Source organism: Hemiscyllium ocellatum, chromosome 11 (assembly GCF_020745735.1).
Source record: "Hemiscyllium ocellatum isolate sHemOce1 chromosome 11, sHemOce1.pat.X.cur, whole genome shotgun sequence".
Taxonomy (NCBI): domain Eukaryota; kingdom Metazoa; phylum Chordata; class Chondrichthyes; order Orectolobiformes; family Hemiscylliidae; genus Hemiscyllium; species Hemiscyllium ocellatum.
The window spans coordinates 39,003,744-39,026,212 of NC_083411.1; the positions used below are offsets into that span (position 1 = coordinate 39,003,744).

At 40.3% G+C, this 22,469-nt stretch overlaps 1 protein-coding gene across 3 annotated transcripts in view; it reads right to left on the reverse strand.

Moving 5' to 3' along the window:
* si:ch211-200p22.4 (phosphatidylinositol-binding clathrin assembly protein) overlaps window positions 1–21,033 on the reverse strand; it is a 162,699-nt gene extending 141,666 nt beyond the window's left edge. The window contains exon 1 of one of the 3 annotated variants that reach the window (XM_060832539.1): window positions 20,409–21,033. In XM_060832539.1, the coding sequence (XP_060688522.1) occupies window positions 20,409–20,538 (130 nt within the window). In that variant the 5' untranslated portion in view covers window positions 20,539–21,033. The remainder of the gene's footprint in view (window positions 1–20,408) is intronic. The other 2 variants (XM_060832540.1, XM_060832541.1) reach the window with 2 other exon arrangements.
* Window positions 21,034–22,469: the final 1,436 nt, after the last annotated feature.

Sequence of the window (22,469 nt, forward strand, 5' to 3'; positions counted from 1 at the left end):
CAACGTATCATCCGCTGTCATTTCCGCCACCTCCAAACGGACCCCACCACCAAGGATATATTTCTCTCCCCTCCCCTATCAGCGTTCCGCAAGGACCACTCCCTTCGTGACTCCCTCGTCAGATCCACACCCCCCACCAACCCAACCTCCACCCCCGGCACTTTCCCCTGCAACCGCAGGAAATGTAAAACTTGCACCGACATCTCCACACTCACTTCCCTCCAAGGCCCCAAGGGATCCTTCCATATCCGCCACAAGTTCACCTGTACCTCCACACACATCTATTGCATCCGCTGCACCCGATGTGGCCTCCTCTATATTGGTGAGACAGGCCGCTTACTTGCGGAACGCTTCAGAGAACACCTCAGGGACGCCCGGACCAACCAACCCAACCACCCCGTGGCTCAACACTTCAACTCCCCCTCCCACTCCACCGAGGACATGCAGGTCCTTGGACTCCTCCACCGGCAGAACATAACACGACGGCTGGAGGAGGAGCACCTCATCTTCTGCCTGGGAACCCTCCAACCACAAGGTATGAATTCAGATTTCTCCAGTTTCCTCATTTCCCCTCCCCCCACCTTGTCTCAGTCGGTTCCCTCAACTCAGCACCGCCCTCCTAACCTGCAATCTTCCTGACCTCTCCGCCCCCACCCCACTCCGGCCCATCACCCTCACACCTTGACCTCCTTCCACCTATCCCACCTCCATTGCCCCTCCCCCAAGTCCCTCCTCCCTACCTTTTACCTTAGCCTGCTTGGCTACACTCTCTCATTCCTGATGAAGGGCTTATGCTCGAAACGTCAAATTCTCTATTCCTGAGATGCTGCCTGGCCTGCTGTGCTTTGACCAGCAACACATTTTCAGCTGTGATCTCCAGCATCTGCAGACCTCATTTTTTACTCGAAGATATGTCCTAGCTTCAGTGATGGACATGAAAGCATTTCTGAATGGAAGGGACTGAATAAAAGCTTAAATTTGCTAATAGTAGGGGAGTAGTGGCAAATGACTGTCTGAAATGAAGTGGGAGTCATCCACATACCTACATGACTGTCAGCCCCACTCACTTCCAAAATGTGGAGTCAGTGCTGTTTAACCTTTCAAATATTAAAATGTCCAGAGAGATAGTACAATTCAATCTTTTAACATTACAATACTGGCTAGAGATTTCAACCATGCAAATCTCAAGGCTGTGCTTTAAATTCCATCAGCATGTGGACTTTGCGACGAGGGGGGAAAAACACACTGGATCTGGTTTACACAAACATCCCCAACACAGGGCAGAGCCCCAGCCTCGCCTCAGCTCCTCAAACTACATCACTTATGCCAATTCCAGCATGTCAGAGGAGGTGTCAAACCAGTTCTGAAGCAGGTGAAAACCTGGCTGGCAGGAGCCATTTCTGCTCTTCAAGATGGTCGAGTGTACTGACTGGCAAGAGTTCATACAGGCAGCAACAGACAGCAATTCAAATCAACTTAGAGTACATAAATTGGTGATTTGCGACATTAACAAGTGTGTGATGATATCACTGTCCAAAACAATTATTTCTCTCCCCAAACAGAAGCTGCAGAGGATGGCAAAAAGGTGTGCGCACTGCTGAAGACCAGCGATTTGGTCTTCAGAACAGATGACAAGATGGCCCTGACAACAGAGGGCCAGCCTGATCCAGGTTAAAGAGGCAAAGCATGCATACGCACAGAATACACAGCCATTTTCAGGACAGCAGCAATACATGGAGCACGTGGCCTGGATGCTCTTTCAATGACAGAACAGCATCGCCAGCTTGTGCTGGTGATACCTCCCTGCCAGAGGAGTTGAACAATGTTTACACACTGCTTGAGGCACAAAATGACGTGGCAGCAAGAAAGTCCACAACCCCTCCCAATGACCAGGTGCTGTGTCTTACCATGGCCAATGTGGGGAAAACCATATGCAGCCTTACCCCACCCAAGGCGGTTGGACCAGGTAACATCCCTGGCAGAGTGCTCAGATATATTGGCAGATGTTCTCAGATCTTCAATACCTCCCAGAGTTGTGCCATAGTTTCAACATGCTTCAAGGCCACTATCATCGTCCCTGTGCTGAAGAAGTCTTCAGCGTTGTCTCAACGACTACCGACCTATTGCGCTGACACCCATCATGAGGTGCTTCAAAAAGCTCGTGATGAGTCATATTAAAAAAGACCCTACTGCCCCTTCACCAGACACCCTGCAGTTTATGTATTGATCCAACCAATCAACAAATGATCCATCTGACCCTCATCCACCAAGAGGAGTAGAAGGATATTGACATCAGACTAGTGTTCATAGACTTCAGGTCTACATTTACCACCATTCCTCAACACCTGATTGGAAAGTCGAGTCTGCTGGGCCTAAATACCTCCCTTTGCAACTGGATCCTGGACTGTGACTGCAAGACCTCAGTCAGTCCAGATCAGGAACAGCATTGCCAACACCACTACACTGAGCATGTGCCCACTGCCTCCCCACGCCCCCAGGCAGTGCGCTCAGTCCACGCTGTTCACCTTGCTGACATGACCATGCAGTGATGCAGAGGTTGAATCACACCAAGTTTGTTGATGATACGACTGTGGTCGGTCTCATCAGCAGGAATGTTACACTAACTTGTGTGTTTTGCACTACTTATGCCTTGTACGATTGTAAAGCTTGTGCGGTCAATGTAGCACCCTCCGTACTAGAGGAACAGTCTTCTTTTAACTGTCAGTTGTATATGGTAGAAATGAAAAATAAAAGCTACTCTACAAGATTAAGTCAAACAGTGATTATTTAGGAGAAAGTGAGGACTGCAGATGCTGGAGATCAGAGCTGAAAATGTGTTGCTGGAAAAGCGCAGGTCAGGTAGCATCCTGAAAAAGGGCTCATACCCGAAACGTCAATTCTCCTGCCCCATACTGATTATTTAGGTAAGTTAAAGTAGGAGATGGCAGGCGCCTCTAAACAGTGCAGGAAAAGGATCAGGTGAGTTAAGATGTATCAAAGCAAATAAAGAAAAAAGGAAGCCAGGTAAAAGAACAGCTTTGGGAAATAACAGCCAGAATATTGGTGGAAGGAACAAACCATAGACATGAAAATACATCACCAGATAAGACCAGCAACTACAGAAATTGTAAACGGACAGTTTAAAGGCTCTGGCTACAAGCATTCAAAATTTCTAAAAAACAAAAATAGAAAATAATGTGAATGGCTTCAAAGTCATCATAAAAGCAAAGTCGCAAGGTTGGAATCTATATACAGAAAGGAACTGACTTAAAAAAAAGATGGTAAGTGCGAAAATAAATGCATGGTGGTAGCTGTTAATCAAATGTCATTTGTACAACCTTGAGAGATGACTTTAGCTCAATACAGCAAGATATAGAATCATTTTGGGACGGGATAAGAAATACAAGTAATCTACTGTTAATAAGCAATTTTTGGGCCTCTTAACAGTTGTGTTCTTTTTCTGGAGATTCTTACACACTTGATGCAACTGCAACACACCAACTTCTATCAGCAAGCAAGCACAGTACAATACAAGCTTTGGAAAAACCCTGAACACACTTCACTATGCTTGTGAGGAGTGTTCAGAGAAGCTCTCCTGAACAAAGGAAACACTTCTTCCTTTATACAAAATCTTTATGTCACAGTCAGTAATGCTCACAAGACAATCCCCAGTCACATATCTCAAGGCAATGCAGTAACCACCTCACCCCCAGAAATAACAATTCAAATCATCCCTTAATGGCCAGATCTGGCACGAATTAGTTTTTTCAAAAAAAAAAGCTACAGGGAGTAATCAGAATTCCAAACTATGTTTTATTGATTTCAGAATAGGAAAAGAATGTAAATAAGCTTTTGAATGACAAAGAAAAATGGCCATGTAAATGGCTCTGAATAACAGGAGGAGATGATATTGTAATTTCTTATAATCTAAGCCAGAGGCATCCCATCCTAGCCTTGGGACATCCAATTTCCTGTGGTTCAGCAGAGCAAGTTAACTAAGTTAAAAATTCAGGATAGATGTAGAAGGAATAAGGAGAACATGCAAGAAAGCAACCACAATAATCATGGACAAAGTGAGGACTGCAGATGCTGGAGATCAGAGTACATCAACGTACATGTAAATAAAACCAGATTGGAAAAATTAATCCATAGGATGTATTCAGGACATCTTCCTGCTATAGTACATTCTAGACTCAAACAGGGAATAGGCCATCACAGACCTGGCAATAAGCAAGACAACATTTATCCATATCTACCGCAACACCACCACCACCACCACCACCATTTCCCTCCACCTAAATTATATCTGCTAATTTAGCAACACCACCCTCAGTTCATCTAGATTGTTGATGAATAGTGTGAATAGTTGTCTTACAACCACACATGTCACTATAACCAAATGCAAAATTGTCATGACTTGCATGCAGGGACTAAATAAATGTCATCCAAATTTGCTGATAAACACCAAAATAAATAGGACAGTAAGCGGTCATGGGAAGGTTAAGATCCTGAAAAGACAGATTAAGTGAATGGAAAAAAAATAGCAAGTGTTGGAAAAATGTGAATACGCTCACTTTGGCAGTAGGAATAGAAGAGCATTACATGGCAAGTCACTGTAGAAGTTGACAGTACAGAGGGAACTGTATGCCCTAGTACAAGAATCACCCAAAGTATGCAGGTGCAGCAAATGATTTGGAAAGCAAATGGAACATTGTGGCTTACTGCAAAGAGAATAGAATATAAGAAGAGGGATATTACACAACAGTTGTACACAGCCATACTGGTATCATATCTGGAGTACTCTATAGTTTGGATCTCCTTATTTGAAGCAAGCTGTAACTGCATTAGAAGCAGTTTGCGACGTTCACTTCAGTCATTCCTGGAATGAAGAGTTTACCGTATGAATAGAGGTGAAATGAAGAGAGGTAAAAACAGGCTGGCCAGGCATCTACTGGAGTGGAGAATGAAAGGCAAGTTCATTGAAGCATAAAGATCCTGAAAGGACTTAAGGTGTATGTGGAAAAGATGAAAAGAAATCCGCCCCACCAAAGCTGGATAATCTTGTGGAATTCTCTAATGAAAGCAGTGGAGGTGGAGTTAAATGGATTTTTGATTGACACAGTGTCAGGCATTAGGAATGTCAGTCAGGAACAGAGTTGAGGCCACAATATTATTGAATGGTGGCACAGGTCTACTCCTGTGAGAAAGCATGTACCCTTAGATTGGACACAATTGCTGCAGAATATGCAGGAAAGTGCTTGTTCAGAAGAACTGGGGACATGTATGCTTAGTGTCAATGGATCAGTGTAAGTAAGGTGATAGCATTTGTTCACTTGTGTAATGTGTAGTGGTATGTCCTTTCACTGGAGGCTGGAATCATGCATATTTCACAGTGGGATGTTGGATAAGTAAATTGTTGGTTTATAATCAAAGACACAATCAATTGGAAAATAATTTGTGGGGGGGGGGGGGGCACAGGGGCAGGAGGGAGGAAGGGAAGTCTTCTTCTGTAAAATGACATTCACTGACTGAAGGGTTCGACAGAGCATAAGCTGGTGAAAAGATCAACTCTTTACAGTCTGATATAAGTGAACACTGGCTTGTCATAGACTTCATGTACGTTGCTCCCTGGAGCTCAAGATCCAGGATAGTTTGATTTTAAATTTACATTCTGGAAATCTAAGATGATCTTAAAAGAAAGAGCCATTTTGTAATACAATGATACTCGACAGGTTGGCGGAGCAAAGATTACCTCATGACTTATGTCTAACTAATTAAGCTACATGCACATCAAAATAGGAAATCTTGATCCAATCAGGCCCCAAATAGCTGATTGCTTTGGCTAGATAACCTTCCCTTTTAATAGTATAGCATAAAAAGGGACTATTCTGAACTATGTGGAAAGTCATGTGGAAGTTTCTCTTCCATTGCAAACTTTTGCCATTTTATTTCTGCGTAAGGACATGGAGTTTTTGCAATTTTAATACCAATTCTGTATAAACACAGCTTATTTGCAGCAATAAGGAAGTAGCCTGAGAGCGCTCTTATGGTAAGAGCTGGTGCCACTACTTTGCTCAAGGTTTTAGAACCTTGGCTCAAACCTGGCTTGTAGGTATCCATATTATATTGTAACAATTACCAATGGCAAAAGGTAATAATTTAAACTAAACTGCAAGAGTTTTATATTTCAGACTACCACAGTACAACCCCCGGGACAAACCAAGAGGCTATATGTGGAGTCCATCAGGGATTCCCTGAGCCGTCTCGATTAGGTACTTTAACACCTGTGTCCAAGTATAATAATTTGGTGTTTCAATCCTGGAATTCTAACGCTTTGCTCTTCCAAACATTCCATCATAACATTTCTATATACCATTTTCCATTCCAAGCTTAAATTCTCAATTTAAAACTTCAGTGCCAATACAAAATGTCTGGAACAGAGGCCACACATCCAATGATCAGAAATTAATCAAAACATTCAATCGACTGTTCATAATGGCACATTATAGAACATACTTAAAATCCTAACTGTTAGGAGTGGTTCCAGCATTAGGGCAGCACATGTCAAACAATCGTAATTGCTCTAGCTATACTAAAACAATTCAACATGATCAATTAAACTTTTAACATTACTCTTGTTAAAAGCAAGATATTCATACACAGGGAACTGTTGTCTGAAAAAGGAATATATTCAAGTCCTTCCCCCCCCCCCCCACTCCCACTTTTTGAATTACCAGGGAATTTAGAGTGCGCATATGGTCTCTTTACTTTCTCCATGTCAATGCCTCAAAGTCAATAACAGCCATTCAGCACCCTTTTCTCTTGACCATTTTAAATTTGGCATTGTTGCATTCATCTCAATGAGTAAGATACAAGTTTACCTTTTCAGCAATATTAAAGAACAGGTTCCTGAAAATTTACATTAGGTTTTGATGGTAATACCAAAACAAAAATGGAGAATGCTAGTTTAGTTCAACATTAGTGCAATAGACATTTAGGAGGAGCGAGTTAAACATAGCCACAGGATAAAAGTAAAAGTTAATGAAAAGGTAAATTAGAAGTAAATATCTAAGACAAATCATTTTTAGACAAAATAAAATGAATGTTTACAATAGTAATCAGCCATGTAACAGGTGTAGAAACTTTCAGGCAACATAAGAATCTCCAGACTTAAGTTTCAGTGAAGGCACTGGATCAAAATCCTAAAATTCAATCCTTGAAAGCAGTGGGTGTACCTAACAAAAGGATCAATGAAGCAGCACCATAAGAGGGAGAAAGGCACATTTAATCAACACATATCCAGAATGTAGCTTCCAAAAAGCTGAAGGGATGACTGCCATTATAGGAGCAAAGGAAGGCAGTAATGTATACAAGATCAGAATTACAGAAATATTGCTGACAGCTGGAGGACATATAAAGGAGCATTTGAACAGAAGGATGACAACCTTAAGTCTAAATGTATTGGAATACACAAGTCAAAAGTTACGCCAGCACAGAGTGATGGATAAATGGAACTTGACAAATTGGATGCAGATACAGTTTTGTACAAGCTCAATTCTAGAGTCTGGAAGATGGTCAGCATTGGAATAGTTGCTCCTGGTGGTGACAAAATGAATGTTTCGGCAGCAGCAAGGCAGAGACAGGGAATATGGAGGTGGTGAAGGCGATCCCTGTCCTTCTCAACCCAAGACTAAATTTCACAACCAAACACTTACTTGTTATCTATTCAATCATGCTATCATTTGCAACTCCTCCATTTATACTTTTTTTCCTAAGCTTTTAAGCACCCCAGGCTAATTGCAGATTTGTTGTATACATTTTCAAAAGCTTTCTTAGATTTTAGCTGGACATAGAAACTAGATTGACATGAGTCTTCATACATATACAACATGCAATTGTCAAGTTCAAATTATACTGCATAGAACTAAACTACAACTGGACATGAAGTATCAGTACACTGTACAATCAAATGATTAGGTGTTGGTCCAAAGTTCTTATTACAACATTTGCACATTGTAAATAAATTTGCACCAAACAGCACTGTGCAAAGGCCTTACACAATATCATTTACTGATTTGAAAGAGAAAAAAGTTGTCTACCAGGGAGACCTATGACCTGCTTGGTAGTGCTTGAATTGAGGAATTGGTTTTCAGATTCATTTTTTTAAAAACACCAGTTAAGCGGAGGTCTCACTCTGGGGAGGCAAAGGAACGGTAGAATTGAGCTAGCTACTACTGGAAACAAATCATAGGCTGTCACCAGAATGGGCAAGGGCCAAAATAGAGTGTGTGGTTGGAACATTCACGTTAGTTCTGAGACACAGGCTCTCTAGTCCTCCTCAAAATCCTCAAACCCTTCACCTCACATGGACACAATGCCAACTCAAAATTCACCCACATTTCTATGACCCCTCTCACCCCCATAACCAGAGTCAGATTTCAGAAGGCATGGGGGGGGGGGGGGGGGGGGGGGGGGGGAAAAGAGAGAAAAGAGAAGAGGGAGGGAAACAGACTTAATTGCTTCAATTTTTAAAATACATTTGGATAAGTATGTATATAGGAAAGGCTTGGAGGGAGATGGGCTAAATACAGGCAAGTGTGACTAGTGTGGTTTTGGGAAGATGGTTGGCTTGGACCAAAGGGTTGGCTTCCATGCCACATGACTCAACTTCTAATAACATAATAGAGCCCTCATTCATGATAACCAAAGACTTTATATCACATTGTAGTCCGTCGGTCCGCCGAAAATTTCTATTCAGTAACCATTTCAAAGTCAGCTCATTCTTTAATTGACTCATCAGACTGAGAAACCTAATGTGAACATAGTATCCAAGGAAAGGAGTGCTTTTCAGCCTTTGGAAAAAAACTTAACCAAATTGAAACAATTATTTTTGTAACAACTCTTGGGAAATAATCAACAAATGAGGCCGATCAAAACTTCAGAAAACAGATGACAAGTTTTTTCTGCAATTTACCAGATATGCCAAAGCAGACAGCTTCAGCCTCTGGTTTTCCCCATGTTTAAAGGGCTTGCCATTTAAAATTATTTCAGAACATGACATTTTTGATATGATTCAACTTCTAAGAACATTTATGCTTATTCCAATCAATGTGGGACTCCGACACAAGAGATTAAAAGGCCCTTGAAGCAGTAAAAATGGGGTTGTTTGAACTCAGCAGGTGGAGTGAATTGAATCCAACTCAAGCCTGCATCTGTGATGCCAGGGATCTCAGGAGGAGGCAGAAATGGATCATCCACTTGACATTTCCAGCTGAAGCTACTTACAAATGTTTCACCTCATCTTTTTGCACTGATAATACAGGCTCCTACATCATGGATGAGATATTTATAGAGAAATTCTCCTGTCGTTTATTTGTTCAAAAATACTCAAGTAGATGAGACAGGACTGCAGAGCTTAAACCTGATCGCTTAGCCATATCTATGGGATGCAGCTTCCACTATTTGGCATACAACTGGTTCCATGATCTTGTTTCACCAGGTTCACACATGATTTCAGATATAACAGAATGCTCCTGGCATGCTCTTCTGCACTCTTCATGGAGCCAGGGTTGATCTCCCAACTGGATTTTACTGGTACAATATGGGATATACTGGGTCTTGGAAGTTTAAGATTGATAAATACAGTTTCGTTGAAGGCTCACAGGACTTCATCAATACCCAGTTTTGCGCAGAGATCGGTTTGAAATCTATCCTGTTAGCACAATGGTAGTGTCACACAATATGATGTGGTCACTCTGACCAAGAGAATCAGAAATGCACCTGCAAAAAGGTACGTTAGCGAAGAGGAGACTCAAGTAGGTTTGCTCCTCACCATCTGCCACAGACGCAGAATAGCAGGAATGCCCTTCAGGACTTGGCTAGCTTGTATACCTTCCTATACAGTGTTTACAACTGGTGCATCAGCAAGAGGTTGCCTTGCCCATGTTTGACCTGATGCTATGAGACTTCACAGGTCCAGAAGCAATGTTCTGGACTCTTGACTGAATATCAATGCCATCCGAGATTCTGTCCTGCTAATGGGACAGGGATGGTCATGTCTGGGACATTGCTCAAGTATAATTCTGAGTCTATCATGCTATTGCTGGTCTAGTCCTCCCATTAGCAATGAGGTTTTTGCTGGTTGACAGGCTTCTTTCCAGCTGAAGGAAATTCACACGCTGCCCCCTTTTGGCAAAAACATCTGAGAAATACAAGCAAGACTTCTGAAATCATGTAGTAAGAATACTGAAATTAAGATGGCAGTGCAGTAGGGATTCTCAGCCCAGGACGTATCTGCTCTGTCAGCTTATCTTTGTTCCTTTTCTTTTCCTTCCCACCATCCCCTCTCCACCCTGTGCTGCTGCTGTTCTCCTCCCCCTCCTCCCCCCCCCCACAAAAAGGAAAAACAGGCTATCTTGGTTTTTTAGAGACTTCTTGAAAGTTTCAAATTATCAAAATTGGAATCACAAGCTTATTCTAAGCTTCCTTCTAAAAGATACTGACAAAATGAGAAACTCAGCGCAAGATGAAAAAGTTTGATTTCTCCCACTATACACTTTTGTCTCCACTGTTGACTTTATATAAACATAATTTAGTGCAAAAAGAAAACTATTGTAAAGTGTTTAACATGTAAACTTGAAAGCCAGATCCCAAAAAGGTTTTGGGGCCGGGGGGGGGGGGGGGGGGGGGGGGGGGGTAGGTTTTAGAAGGGATATGGGACATCTTAAACTTCACATTAAAAAACGTGAAAAAAAAAGAGCAATAAAGCCTGTTGCCCCTCACCACTACACACCTGTGTCAGAGATACTGCTGTGATGGCTTTATCTTCATCAGATCTACCATTTTGATGACCCTCCCTTGCCAATCCAATGATGGCATTGAGATCCCAACAAATCTTCAACCAGACTTTAGATCCCAACTCTTTTACATTGAAATAAAATGTTTTTGTCACTGGAGGTGTTGGGAGGAGGGAGCAATTTATATATAAAAATAAAGATGGCATGTCTCAGTGGATCATATGTAGCAATTGTCAGAACCTGCCCCCTTCCCCCACCTCAATTAAATCACCAAAAATGAAAAATGAATTTTATAAAGTAAATAATTCCCACAGGAGGGGTATAAATGTCAATGATAAGTTGACTCCCAATTTGAGATTCAGAGGCAGAATTTCAAATCACCTTTTCACCACCCCACCCTTCCCCCCCACCCGTGTCTCCAAGTTGCAAAAGTACACTAGTGTTTTAACTTTTGTCGTCTCTTCCATTCAGGCTGCTCCAGCTCCTCCAATCACAGATTTCCTCCTTCTCTCTCTTCCAGAAGCATATCCTTTGGCTGATGAAGCAATAATAGGGGGTAAAAGAAAAACAATCGTAGGAACTGGTGCAGAAAGCATGAATGAGATGGAATCATTGATGGGAGGGGTAGCTATTCAGATCTCATTTCCAACTTTGGTGCACTTCAATCAAGAGTTGCTTTGATTTCCCACTCAAACACTGTACCCTCAATCCTCAGTTCCAAGCCATAATTTATTACAGGAGAAATCTAAAAATTGTTGTTCCTTTTTTTGGCAAGTTATTTATTCAAGGGGGAAATTCATCAATGTATATTAATACTACTGAGGAACTTAGAAAGGAACCCACACAAGATATACAGCAGAGAAGAGAAGGATGCAAGTAGTAAATAGAAACAAAATTAGGATTTTTAAAAAAGATTATAGTGGGATAAAGGGAAGCTAAAAGGAAGGCCACAATTTTACAGTGGAATGCAAATAATAAACTGATACAGCATTTGAATAGAAACTGATTTTTTAAAAATATGCTGAGATTGCTTTCCACTTTACTGATTTATTCTTTCTTTTCCCAAAAATGCTATTTCCAGCCTATTTCTTACATCATTTCCCTCAACAAATCAACAATCTCGGTATAAATCATACATAAAGAAAACCTCAAAAGAATGCACAACTGGCTGATCAGTCTCACATGCAACTCTAAGTGGATAAAATTAACTTTAATTTCCACAAACTTACCCAAAAACCAACTAGTTATTAATAACCGATTCAAAAATTTAAAATTAGTTTAAAAGTAACATTAACAGGTTATATGACCAGTGCAACATGAATGTTGCATTTATTGACATCACTAGGAACTGTTTCATCAAAATAATTTTAAAAATCAAACATTTTCTATTTGGACATTTAGTGAGACTTCTGTGCCCTAACAGACATTGTAAATGGCTCCTCAAACACACATCAACCACCGTCAACTTTCTGTATTTGCAAGCACTCAAATTATTGAACAAATAGTTGCCAGTCTTTACTGCAATTTCCAGGTTGCCATTGCTGCAATGCTTTCTGTCTCTGCCACAACAATGCAATATCCTGAACCAAAATTACAAACACCTGGCATGATTGACCTTGTGATTTTACCACCACATCAAATTCTCTTCAGGTTTTGAAATGACTGATTGTACCTTTTCCAAAGCTTTCCCCCCTATTGTCTTGTATCAGCCCACCTGCCGAAGTCCTCCTACACATTTGTCACCGGTCTCAGACTCAACTATTTCAATATCTGGTTAGTTTCCCATTCTGCATCAACAAACCACTCACTCATATTAATATGTCTAATGTTTTACTCCACCTCTTAAATCCTGCTTATCCAAAATCTCTAACTTTGCTGTCTATATTAACTCCTTTAGTACCTCAATTGTTTTTTTTTAAAAATTCCTTCATGAACTTGCTCCATCTGATCCCTATAACACTCACCAACAGTACAACCATCTCAGATGTCAAACTCTCCCTTCCTCGAAGCACTTCCACTTTATTCCATGTGCTGCAATGTTTGACATTACAGGAGGTAATGAAATCCAATACAGAAATTCTTATGAAAGAAAGTGAGTGGAGGCCAGGAACCATGATATGGAGTAAAATAAAGTGAATGCTATTGTAATGAACAATGTTAATTGTGAATTTAAATGACTTGATATTAGATTTGTAGTCAACAGAGCAGAGCAATAACTATCTCTAAGATCTCCCATCTTTGTGCACATGCAATTGAAAAACAAGCTACAATTTCAGTTATGCAGAAGGTGCATTTAGGGAGATGGCTGTATGTATGTAGGACTGTTAGTTATTTTCCAAAATACTTTTGCTAATTTATGCCTGTTTTCTTTGCCAATTAAAATTACTGTGATGCCCAAGAAATTAATGCCTTCCCCTTGCATTGTAGCTTTAAATGTAATGGGAAGGAAAACAATGAGGACATTGATGAATTCATCCACTTAGGGTTCTGTACAAATCCAATTACAAAATGCACTGTTATATGACTGCCTGACCTAATAAACTAGGTAACGGAAATAAAGAACAAGCCACTGAAAACCATAAAGTAGCCCTGAAAAAAAAAAGGTAGTGCTCCAGAAAATGTCAAAAACAGCCCTTGCAACTAAACAAGAAGTGCCCTGCTATGGATGTAGTTGGATGACAAATCCTTTTTACAACAGGTGAGCTGGTGTGGAATCTTTTTAAACATTCACTCATTACATGCAGGCACCACAGGTTGGGCCAACATTTATCGCCCAATATCTCCTTGAGAAGGTGGTGGTGAACTTTTTCTTGAACTGCATAATCCTTTTGGTATAGGTAGATGCAACATGCTATTAGCAAGGGAGTGCTAAGATTCTGACCCAGTGACATTCATTCAAGGAAGAAGGGTACTTTTCCCAAGTCCAATTCCTTTTGAAGAAAATGATCACAAATGCTGGATGCACTGAATGGTCATCTTTCAAAATTCTGTAGACTGTGGAACTGTTCCAAAGACCTGGAGGGTAATTAATGTAAACCCACTATTTGAAAAAGGTGGGGAGAAAACAGAATTACAGACCAGTTAGCCCATCATTGGTAGTAGGGAAAATGCTACAGTCCGTTGTAAAAGATTTAGTAGCAGAACACTGAAAACTATCACAGGATCAGACAGACCGTCAGCATGGATTAATGAAAAAGAGAGATCATGCTTGACAAATCTGCGAGAATTTGAGGATGTAACTAGTGGAGTTGATGAGGAACCAGTAGATGTGGTTTACTTGGAATTTCAAAAATGAAGGCTTTATTAAAAGCCTTCATAAGAGATTAGCATGTAAAATCAGAGTGACAGAACGGATAGGCAGACAGAAAACAAGAGTCATCATTTGCAAGGTGCTGCTCTCGAAGCTTTGAATTTCTGCAGTGCACCTTGTAGATGGTAAGCATTGCTGCAAAGAGTCAGTGGTGCAGGGTGCAAATGTTTGTGAATGTTATCAATCTTGCGGACTGCTCAGTCAAGCTTCTTTAGCATTGTTGCAGCTGCACCTATCTGGGCAATGGGAAGGACTCCGTCACACTGACATTTTAGATTATGGATTGGCTTTGGGAAGTCAGGAGGCAAGTTACTCACTGGAGGATTCCTAGCCTCTGACCTGATCTTGTAATCGGATTATTTATATTGCTAGTCCAGTTCCTGATCAATGGTAACCCCTAGGATGGCAGCAGTCAGGATTAAATTATAGCAATGTTTTTGAATTTGATTTTAAAAAATTCATAGGACATAGGTCAGATTCTTTGAGATGGTCACTGCCTGTTCAGCATGAATTACACTTGCCACTTATCAGCCCCAACCTGGATATTGTTCACTGGACAAAGGCTGCTTCAGTAACAGAATCATTAATGGTGAACATTCTTGGACTTTAACTGTTGATATGGCTTTGTGATTTGCTGGGGGATTTCAGAGGGCAGTTAAAGGTCAACCACATAGGTTTGGCTTCAAGTCCACAGCAATGTTAGAGCAGATAGAGATGGCAGTTTCCTCCCCTTTAATTCCTTTACCAGTTCTTGTTTTGAAAAAAATCATTCACCGTAAAGGGCATGTCTGGCTAGGCCTGTGTTTATTGCCCATTCCTAATTGCCCAACAGGCAATTAAGAGTCAACCACATCACTGTGAGCCTAGAGACACTACGTCAGATCAGGTAAGGACGACAGATTTCCTTTGCTAAAGGATATTAAAACAGATGGGTTTCACGGTTAAGATTCAAACCTTAATTGAGTTCTTTATGGAATTTGAATTCAATCATGGCAGAATTTGAACCCAGGTTCCCAAAACATTAACGAGTTTCTGGATTAATAGTCTAGCAATAATACCACTAGGCCATTGCTGCCACCACCACCCCCAAATAAAAATCAATGTTTATGGATAACAATACTTTCATTGGCATTCTATTTTTAATTTTAGATTTTTTAAAAATCAAATATCATCTGCCATGGTATGATTTAAACCCAACTCCGCCGATTACATGGAGCTCTGACTTACTAGTCTAGTAACAATGCTACTAACCCCTCAAACATTAAAATTTGTTCTGCAAGAGCATTTCAAAAGATTTTAAGGCTTGAACCTTCTCAGATCCAATAGATAGTGCAAGTTCTTTCGTAATAATTGCAATTTCTCAGCTATGTAATAACCTGGTAATCTATATTCAACCATTTCTATTGATTTCATAAATGCATGTCACAAACATTATACAATATTGCCAAATATGATGAAAGATCTCTAGTTCAACATTGTATCTAGAGGAACGTTACAAAACCAAAAAAAAAAAGAGGAAAAGTTGCCATATGGCTCTTTCACAGCAATACTTATTTTCACTGCCACTCAAGGGTCCCTTTGTTTCACTCCATTTTAGGATTTTGCCAGTTAAGATAGATATTTGTCCCCCCACCATATTCGCATCACTGTGCATTTCTCTCGATTAGACTGCATGTGTCATTTATTCATCTACTCTGCGGTCTGTTAAAAAGCTCAATTTGCAATATATTGAATTTCAGATTAGTAAATTTCACCATTGCTTAGATATTCCCAAACCAGAAAATTTACAATATGTACAAAATAAGAGTAATCAAAAAATAAAGCTGTGGAACCCAATATTGCTTCAGTCTGATTTTTTAAAAACAAGTGTAAAAGCATTTCATTAGCCTTTTAATTATCTGTCCATTTGGCTACATTAATTATATTACATTACTATCTTTGCCATAAATATCTTAGTTTTTGAAAGTCTAAATAGGCAAACTACATACACCTTTGTTTCCTTTGTGTATTCTAACATCTACGGAATATTTTGAAGAACCGATAATGACTTGCTTTTAGACATCCATATAGTCTACAAAGTAGTAACATTTACCCAATGGTTCCCAATTTCATCCTATATAGATTCTACAAACAGTTCTTGTGGTGCAGTGGTAGTGCCACTACCTCTGAGCCAGAAAGCCTTGGTTCAAGTCCCACATCTGAAACAAGTGGAACAACATTTCTGAACATTGATTAAAATATCCAGATTCTGCAATGCTTTGACTTTCCACAGAATTTTGATTTTTGTCAGTTACCTATTTCCTCCTTTAAAGTCTTTGAACGCAGAAATACAGGTACCAACTATGGAATACAGCACATTCTCAACCAATAGTTGGTCAATCTGTGCTAACAAATTAACTCAAATTTTTCAAAGTGCACTTACTAGCACTTCCAAACATGTCCCAACCTTCAAAAGTATTATCTTAACTTCTCCAGAAATATTTTTACTCCTTTCCTGCAGTCTTTCAGTTTCAAGAAAAAAGGTGGAAGAAGCACTTTTTTAAAAAAAAGGATTCAGTTTAAAACATAAGACTTAAAATTAAGTCACCTTCGTTTCAATAATCAAGTAACTATTACTGCCTCAATATTCTCTCATAAGCCAGGCAGTGATATTATATTGTGAAACACCTAATGAAAAGGCAAAATAAATATATATCCAGCTATATAAACAGTGCACAGCTCCAATGCAATGGATTTCTCATTTTTAAAGAAGAGAAAGATGGCATCACCATGACTCATTGACATCGAATGCTTCACTATCAATATCCTCGGGGTTACCATTGACCAGAAACCAAACTGGACAATGCTTTTAAATGTTGCAGCAACAAGAGGTAAGTCAGAGACTAGGAATTCAACAGCAAATAAGTAACTCACCTCCTGACTCCACAAAGCCTGTCCACCATCTACAAGGCTCAAGTCAGGAAGCATGTTGGAATCTCACTTCCCACATGCCTGGATGAATGCAGGTCCATCAACACTTCACATCATCCAGAACAAAGCAGCCTGCTCGACTGGCAAATTCATTCCCACTACCAACGATCTTCAGTTTCAACACTTAATACTATCTACATGTTGCAGTGCAGAAATTCAATGGTTCTTAGACAGCATCTTCCAATCCACGACCATTACCATCCAGAAGGATGAGAGCAGTAGATAAGTGGGGCGACCACAATTAGCAAGTTCACCTCAAAGCCACACTCAATCCTGACTTGCATTGTCTCACCATTCCTTCACTGTCACTGGGTCATTATTCTGGAACTCCCTTTCTAACATCACAGTTGGCATGTCTATATCAGACTGCAGTGTTTCATAATTCTGAAAGCATTTCACCACCACCTTAAGAGCACCTAGGGATGGGCAATAAATATTGGCCCACTCATCTTTTATTCAGGGGATAAGGGAGTTAACCTTTGAGACCCAAAGTCCCAAACATTGCAACAATAATCTTCCTTAAAAACTTGCTAACAAATGTAGAGTCACGAGAAAAGAACTCAACATAAGAAGATATATTTCAAAATTTTCTCAACTGTTGTAGATAAAATTACAGAAAATAAACTTGATGGCACTTGAAAATAAGTTTACAGAGCTGCAGGCTCAAAACGCACATTCCTTGCTCAAAAAGATTCTATTTATGTCTACATTCCCAAATTTGATTTTACTCATTAAAGTCAGCTGCAGATTTGATAATTAGGTAGCTCTGAAATGTGTGCCAGAAATCTCTCCCCCAACTCCACTGATCATGTAAGTGTAAAAGCGTTCATGAACTGATCAATACATTTAAATTACACCGGTACTCATGACTATAGTTTTCTCAACTTCTAGGAGCCAAGTAGCATTTACCTCCTTGTAATCCACCTTTCCTCCAAAAGGAAAGTTCAGATGTGGGCAACAACTGCTTGTCAGGACAACCATCTATTTTAAAATTGCATTGCTTTCACAGCTGGAAAGCATAGACTAAAATCTATACTAAACATGTGCTACTTTGAATCTTTTTCATTCCATTAATTAAAGTCACCAACCCAGCTCTGTAACATAGTATAAACTTGTATAATGGACTGAGTACATTGATCCAAGTTTCTGGGGTGGCACAGCAGCTCAGTGGTTAGCAGTGCTGCCTCAAAGCCAGGGACCTGGGTTCAATTCCAGCCTTGGGAGACTCTGTGGAATCTGCACATTGTCCCTGTGCCTCTGTGGGTTTCCTCCAGGTGCTCCAGTTTCCTGCCAAAGTTGTACCAAAGATGTGCAGGTTAGACTGAATTGGCCATAGTGTTCAGGGATGGGTAGGTTAATTGCATTAGTCAGGGGTAAATGTAGAGTAATAGGGGCCTGGGTGGATTGCTCTTTGGAGGGTTGGTGTGGACTTGTTGGGCCAAAGGGCCTGTTTCCACACTGTGGGGATTCTATTCTTCTCTGTAGAACAGCACATTGATTCTTTAATGCTGAAAGTAAAGCTGCTTCCTCAGAACCCTATGCTAATGAGTAATTTGTGATGATTTACTATTGTTGAAATCAAACAGATCATTTATCATGTTATCAAATAATTCTCTCTTTTTTGGATTCTTAAAATTTTGCGAGCAAATTATACCAACTCTTGATCTTTCCATGATCTACTTCTATTAAACATGCTCTTTAAGAACAGAATAATTGAAGCAACCTACCTACTATTTAGTCTTTTATCAATGAGACAATCATACCACCCATCTCTAAGTCAGTTGCTGAGTTCGAGTCTCATTCTAGAACTTGATGGGCAAGGAAGGCAATTTATAGCACAGCCAAACAGATTGGTTATCAACCTACAAATTTGTCCAACACTTTACAATGGAAGGTATAGATTTCCATTCAGCCGTGTGATAGAAAGTTAGAGCCCATATCATCACTCAACTACAATATTTATGTAAACAGCAGACTGCTACAGTAACTCAGACTGCCCATGAAATCTGTAACAGCACAACCACTTAAAGCTACTATCCAGGTTCAAACTTACTCTGGTTAAGCAAATTAATAAAGACAATGGAGGTGGTCCATTCTACTCTTCAATACTCTAAACATAAACCTGCATCCTGACTCAGCCACTCACTTAAATCATGGTAATAAGTTGATGATATTTAACTCTTCTCTGGGAAAGATAGTATCTCGACCCTGATTTTACTTTACCTACCATCACTATTCATTGTAGTTGTACCAAAGTCTGGGTGCATTGCAGTGTTTGAGTCCTACTTTAGTGGTGCATTCATTCCACAGGAGGGCTGCTAGTAAATTTTCCATGACTTAGAAGTCCTGGTTTTGGATTGGAGTGGACAAAGTTAAAAATCACAACACCAGGTTATAGTCCATCAGGTTTATTTGGAAGCAGTAGTTTTCTGAGCGCCGCTCCTTCATCAGGTCATTGAAGAGATTAAGATCATGCTCACAGAATTTATAGTTAAGGGAGATACAGTGAACAACCTTAGATTAAAGCTTTCGTCTTATTATAATGGGATATGCTTGGATATGTAAATCCCAGAACATTTTTTTGAAATTACATTCAAGATATCTCAGCTTTTTAAACAAATAGGCGTGAAATCGGTCTGTCCTAATGCCATGTCAGACTGAAACCCGCTGTATAGTTTTACCTGTACATGGATTCATACATTTTTTGAGCAAAATAAAACGTAATTCTTCAAAACGAATTATAAGCTTATACGTGTGCGCTGGTAGGAGATACAGATCGAGTGTATGTGTGTGGGGGTGTTCCGTTACTATTTCAACTTTGTTACACTGTGCAATACCTCGGTTCCGTTTTACGCAGAATTGTCAAGAAAACAAAAGCGTAAAATTGGTACGTTATCAAACAAGTATTATATTTTTAAGTGGGTTACATTCATGTAAAAAGTTGGAATAAATAACACTAATGCTGTGGAATTTAGGTCTAGTCTTGTCCCAATGAATTGGGATACTGCCCAAGTTCAGGTTTATCTCCAATTCCAAATGAGTCGGCCAATTGCAGCACTTTCCACCTCGGCTTTTGTAACTGAAGGGGATTTAGGAAGAGAGAGACATGAACTAATGAAAACAAATTAACGTGCCGTTGGAGGCGGGGGGGTATTTTTGTGTTTGCACAAAGTTTTCGCTTAAATCATTAAAATTTCCGATTTAAGACAAAAAGCAGCAAGTACACGGAACTAACGATCAGGCGGAGAAATGGTCACTTAGCAACTGGAAGAGAGAGAGAGGCCTGTCTCCGACCGCACTCGGTCTTTCACACTCTAATTTGGAGTACTCACAATCAAGGTGCTTCTTCTTGGGGCCCATCACTTCGTGTGTAGTGGCTTTACAGGCCGCCTTGGTAACAGCTGAGCCGGTGACACTGTGCTGGGCTGCGGTGATACGGTCCGTGATCGACTGACCCGACATGATTCAACAGCGCGAGCCTTTCTCAGGTAAACAGGCGACCAGAAATACCCGAAAAAAATACCGCTCAGAAATTTTCCCACCCCTCCAACACAACACACACACTTCCCGTTCACACTCGGGCTCTATATAAAACCTGATTTAAACAATTGGGGGGGGGGGGTGAGTGTTAACAAAACTACACGGTTTTTTTGGCCCAAATTGAAACCCTTACTAATCAAAACTGAACGACTTTTAATTCCCCCCCACCCCTCGATTAACCAATCGAACAGGCACGGCTTTCGCACATGTCTGATTTCAAAGGGGGAGTATCTGACGGGACTCCCGATGATATTTTCCGAGGGGGTGAAGATGATCCCTACTCCTCCTCCTCCTGCCCGTGCCCGCCCGGCTTTTCCTTCCGCTTTCTCGGGCGGGCACTGAGCGTCAAAATGGCGGCGCGGGGAGCTGGTTTGTCAGGTGATGGAATCCACAGGCAGCGATTAAGGTGGATCTGCAGTGAACACTCAAAATAACTTCCCTCTTCCGCCTCAGGTTAGGCCCTGCAGCCTGCAGCACTTTCCCGTCGGAAACAATCGTGTTTTTTTTTACTGTGACGCAATGGTTTTATTCACGTTTTACTTTAAATGGCGAACATTGTGATTTAGGTCTTTTATTTATGAAAAAAAAAACAAAAAAGCCAACAATTATGCACAAAACTGTTTAAGCAAACGTGCAGCAAGGCGTCAAGCCCCTGTCTCACAGTCGATACCTTTCCAGTGATGGTGATGGTGATGATGAATTTTGAATGGGAGACACCGAGAGGATGGTGCCACTGGATTGTGGAAACATATCGATTCAGCAATGAAATGTGACAATACTGCTTTGAAGTGATGACAATAGTGTTTGCCTAAGTACGTAATGTGGACTGAGTAGAAAGCAACTTCACCGATCAAACCTACACCATGAATCCATTATTAAGGCAAAATATTGCAGGTGCTTGAGATCTAAGATAATACAGTGTTGCAGAAACTCAGCATACCTGGCAGCGTCTGTAGAGAGAGAGAGAGAATTTACATTTCAAGTGCACGCAACAACTCTAGAATCCACGTGTTGCCAGTTTCTTTAGCACTTTGTTTCTAATCCATAATTTACTTTCCCTATTTCCTCCAAAACGTAATTTATGTTTTTATAATTGTTAATACTTTTACATGGCTCTGATGGTAACAATCTTGTGAGTCAGAAGATTGAGAGTTTAAGGCCATGAGGACTTGAGCAAAAAAGTAAAAAAAAAGCTAGCACTTCAGTCTAGTTTTGTTTGAGTGCTGCAAAGTTGGAGGTTTCATCCAAAGGCTGTGCTGTCCTCCCAGGTGAACCAGGATGAGCCAGGAGATCAGTCCCTGATATAAAAACACACTGTGTTTGTTGACAGTACAAAATGATTATAGCACAAAAGATGGCCATTTGGCCTTAATGGCTATATTGGGCCTCAGAAAGAACAGTTCCCCTTGTGCAACTACCCATATCCTGAAATGTTTACAATATTTTTCCATACTAATGATCTGCACCTTTGAAGAATTAATGCTGTTAATTATGATTTCTATGATGTGGAGCGTAATATGCTGAATATATAGCAACAACAGATTTATAATATCTGGTCAACAATATCAGGTGACAATATTTAGCTCGTAAAGTAGTATCAGAAATCAAGTACTTATGTCATCTTGTGTTTTATATATATACCAATATGTTTTAAAAATGGGTGACAGCCCAAGATTATGGACCCATTCCACCTTAATAAAAGTGGGTGTCTCTTGAATTTTTAGGCCTCACATTCCTGAAGAAGTTTCATAATCACACACAAACCAGGACATGCTGTTTTACCACAGACAGGATGGTGATAACTATTATCTGGTATACCACACAATGTTCCCATCCATCATGCTCTGTGATTC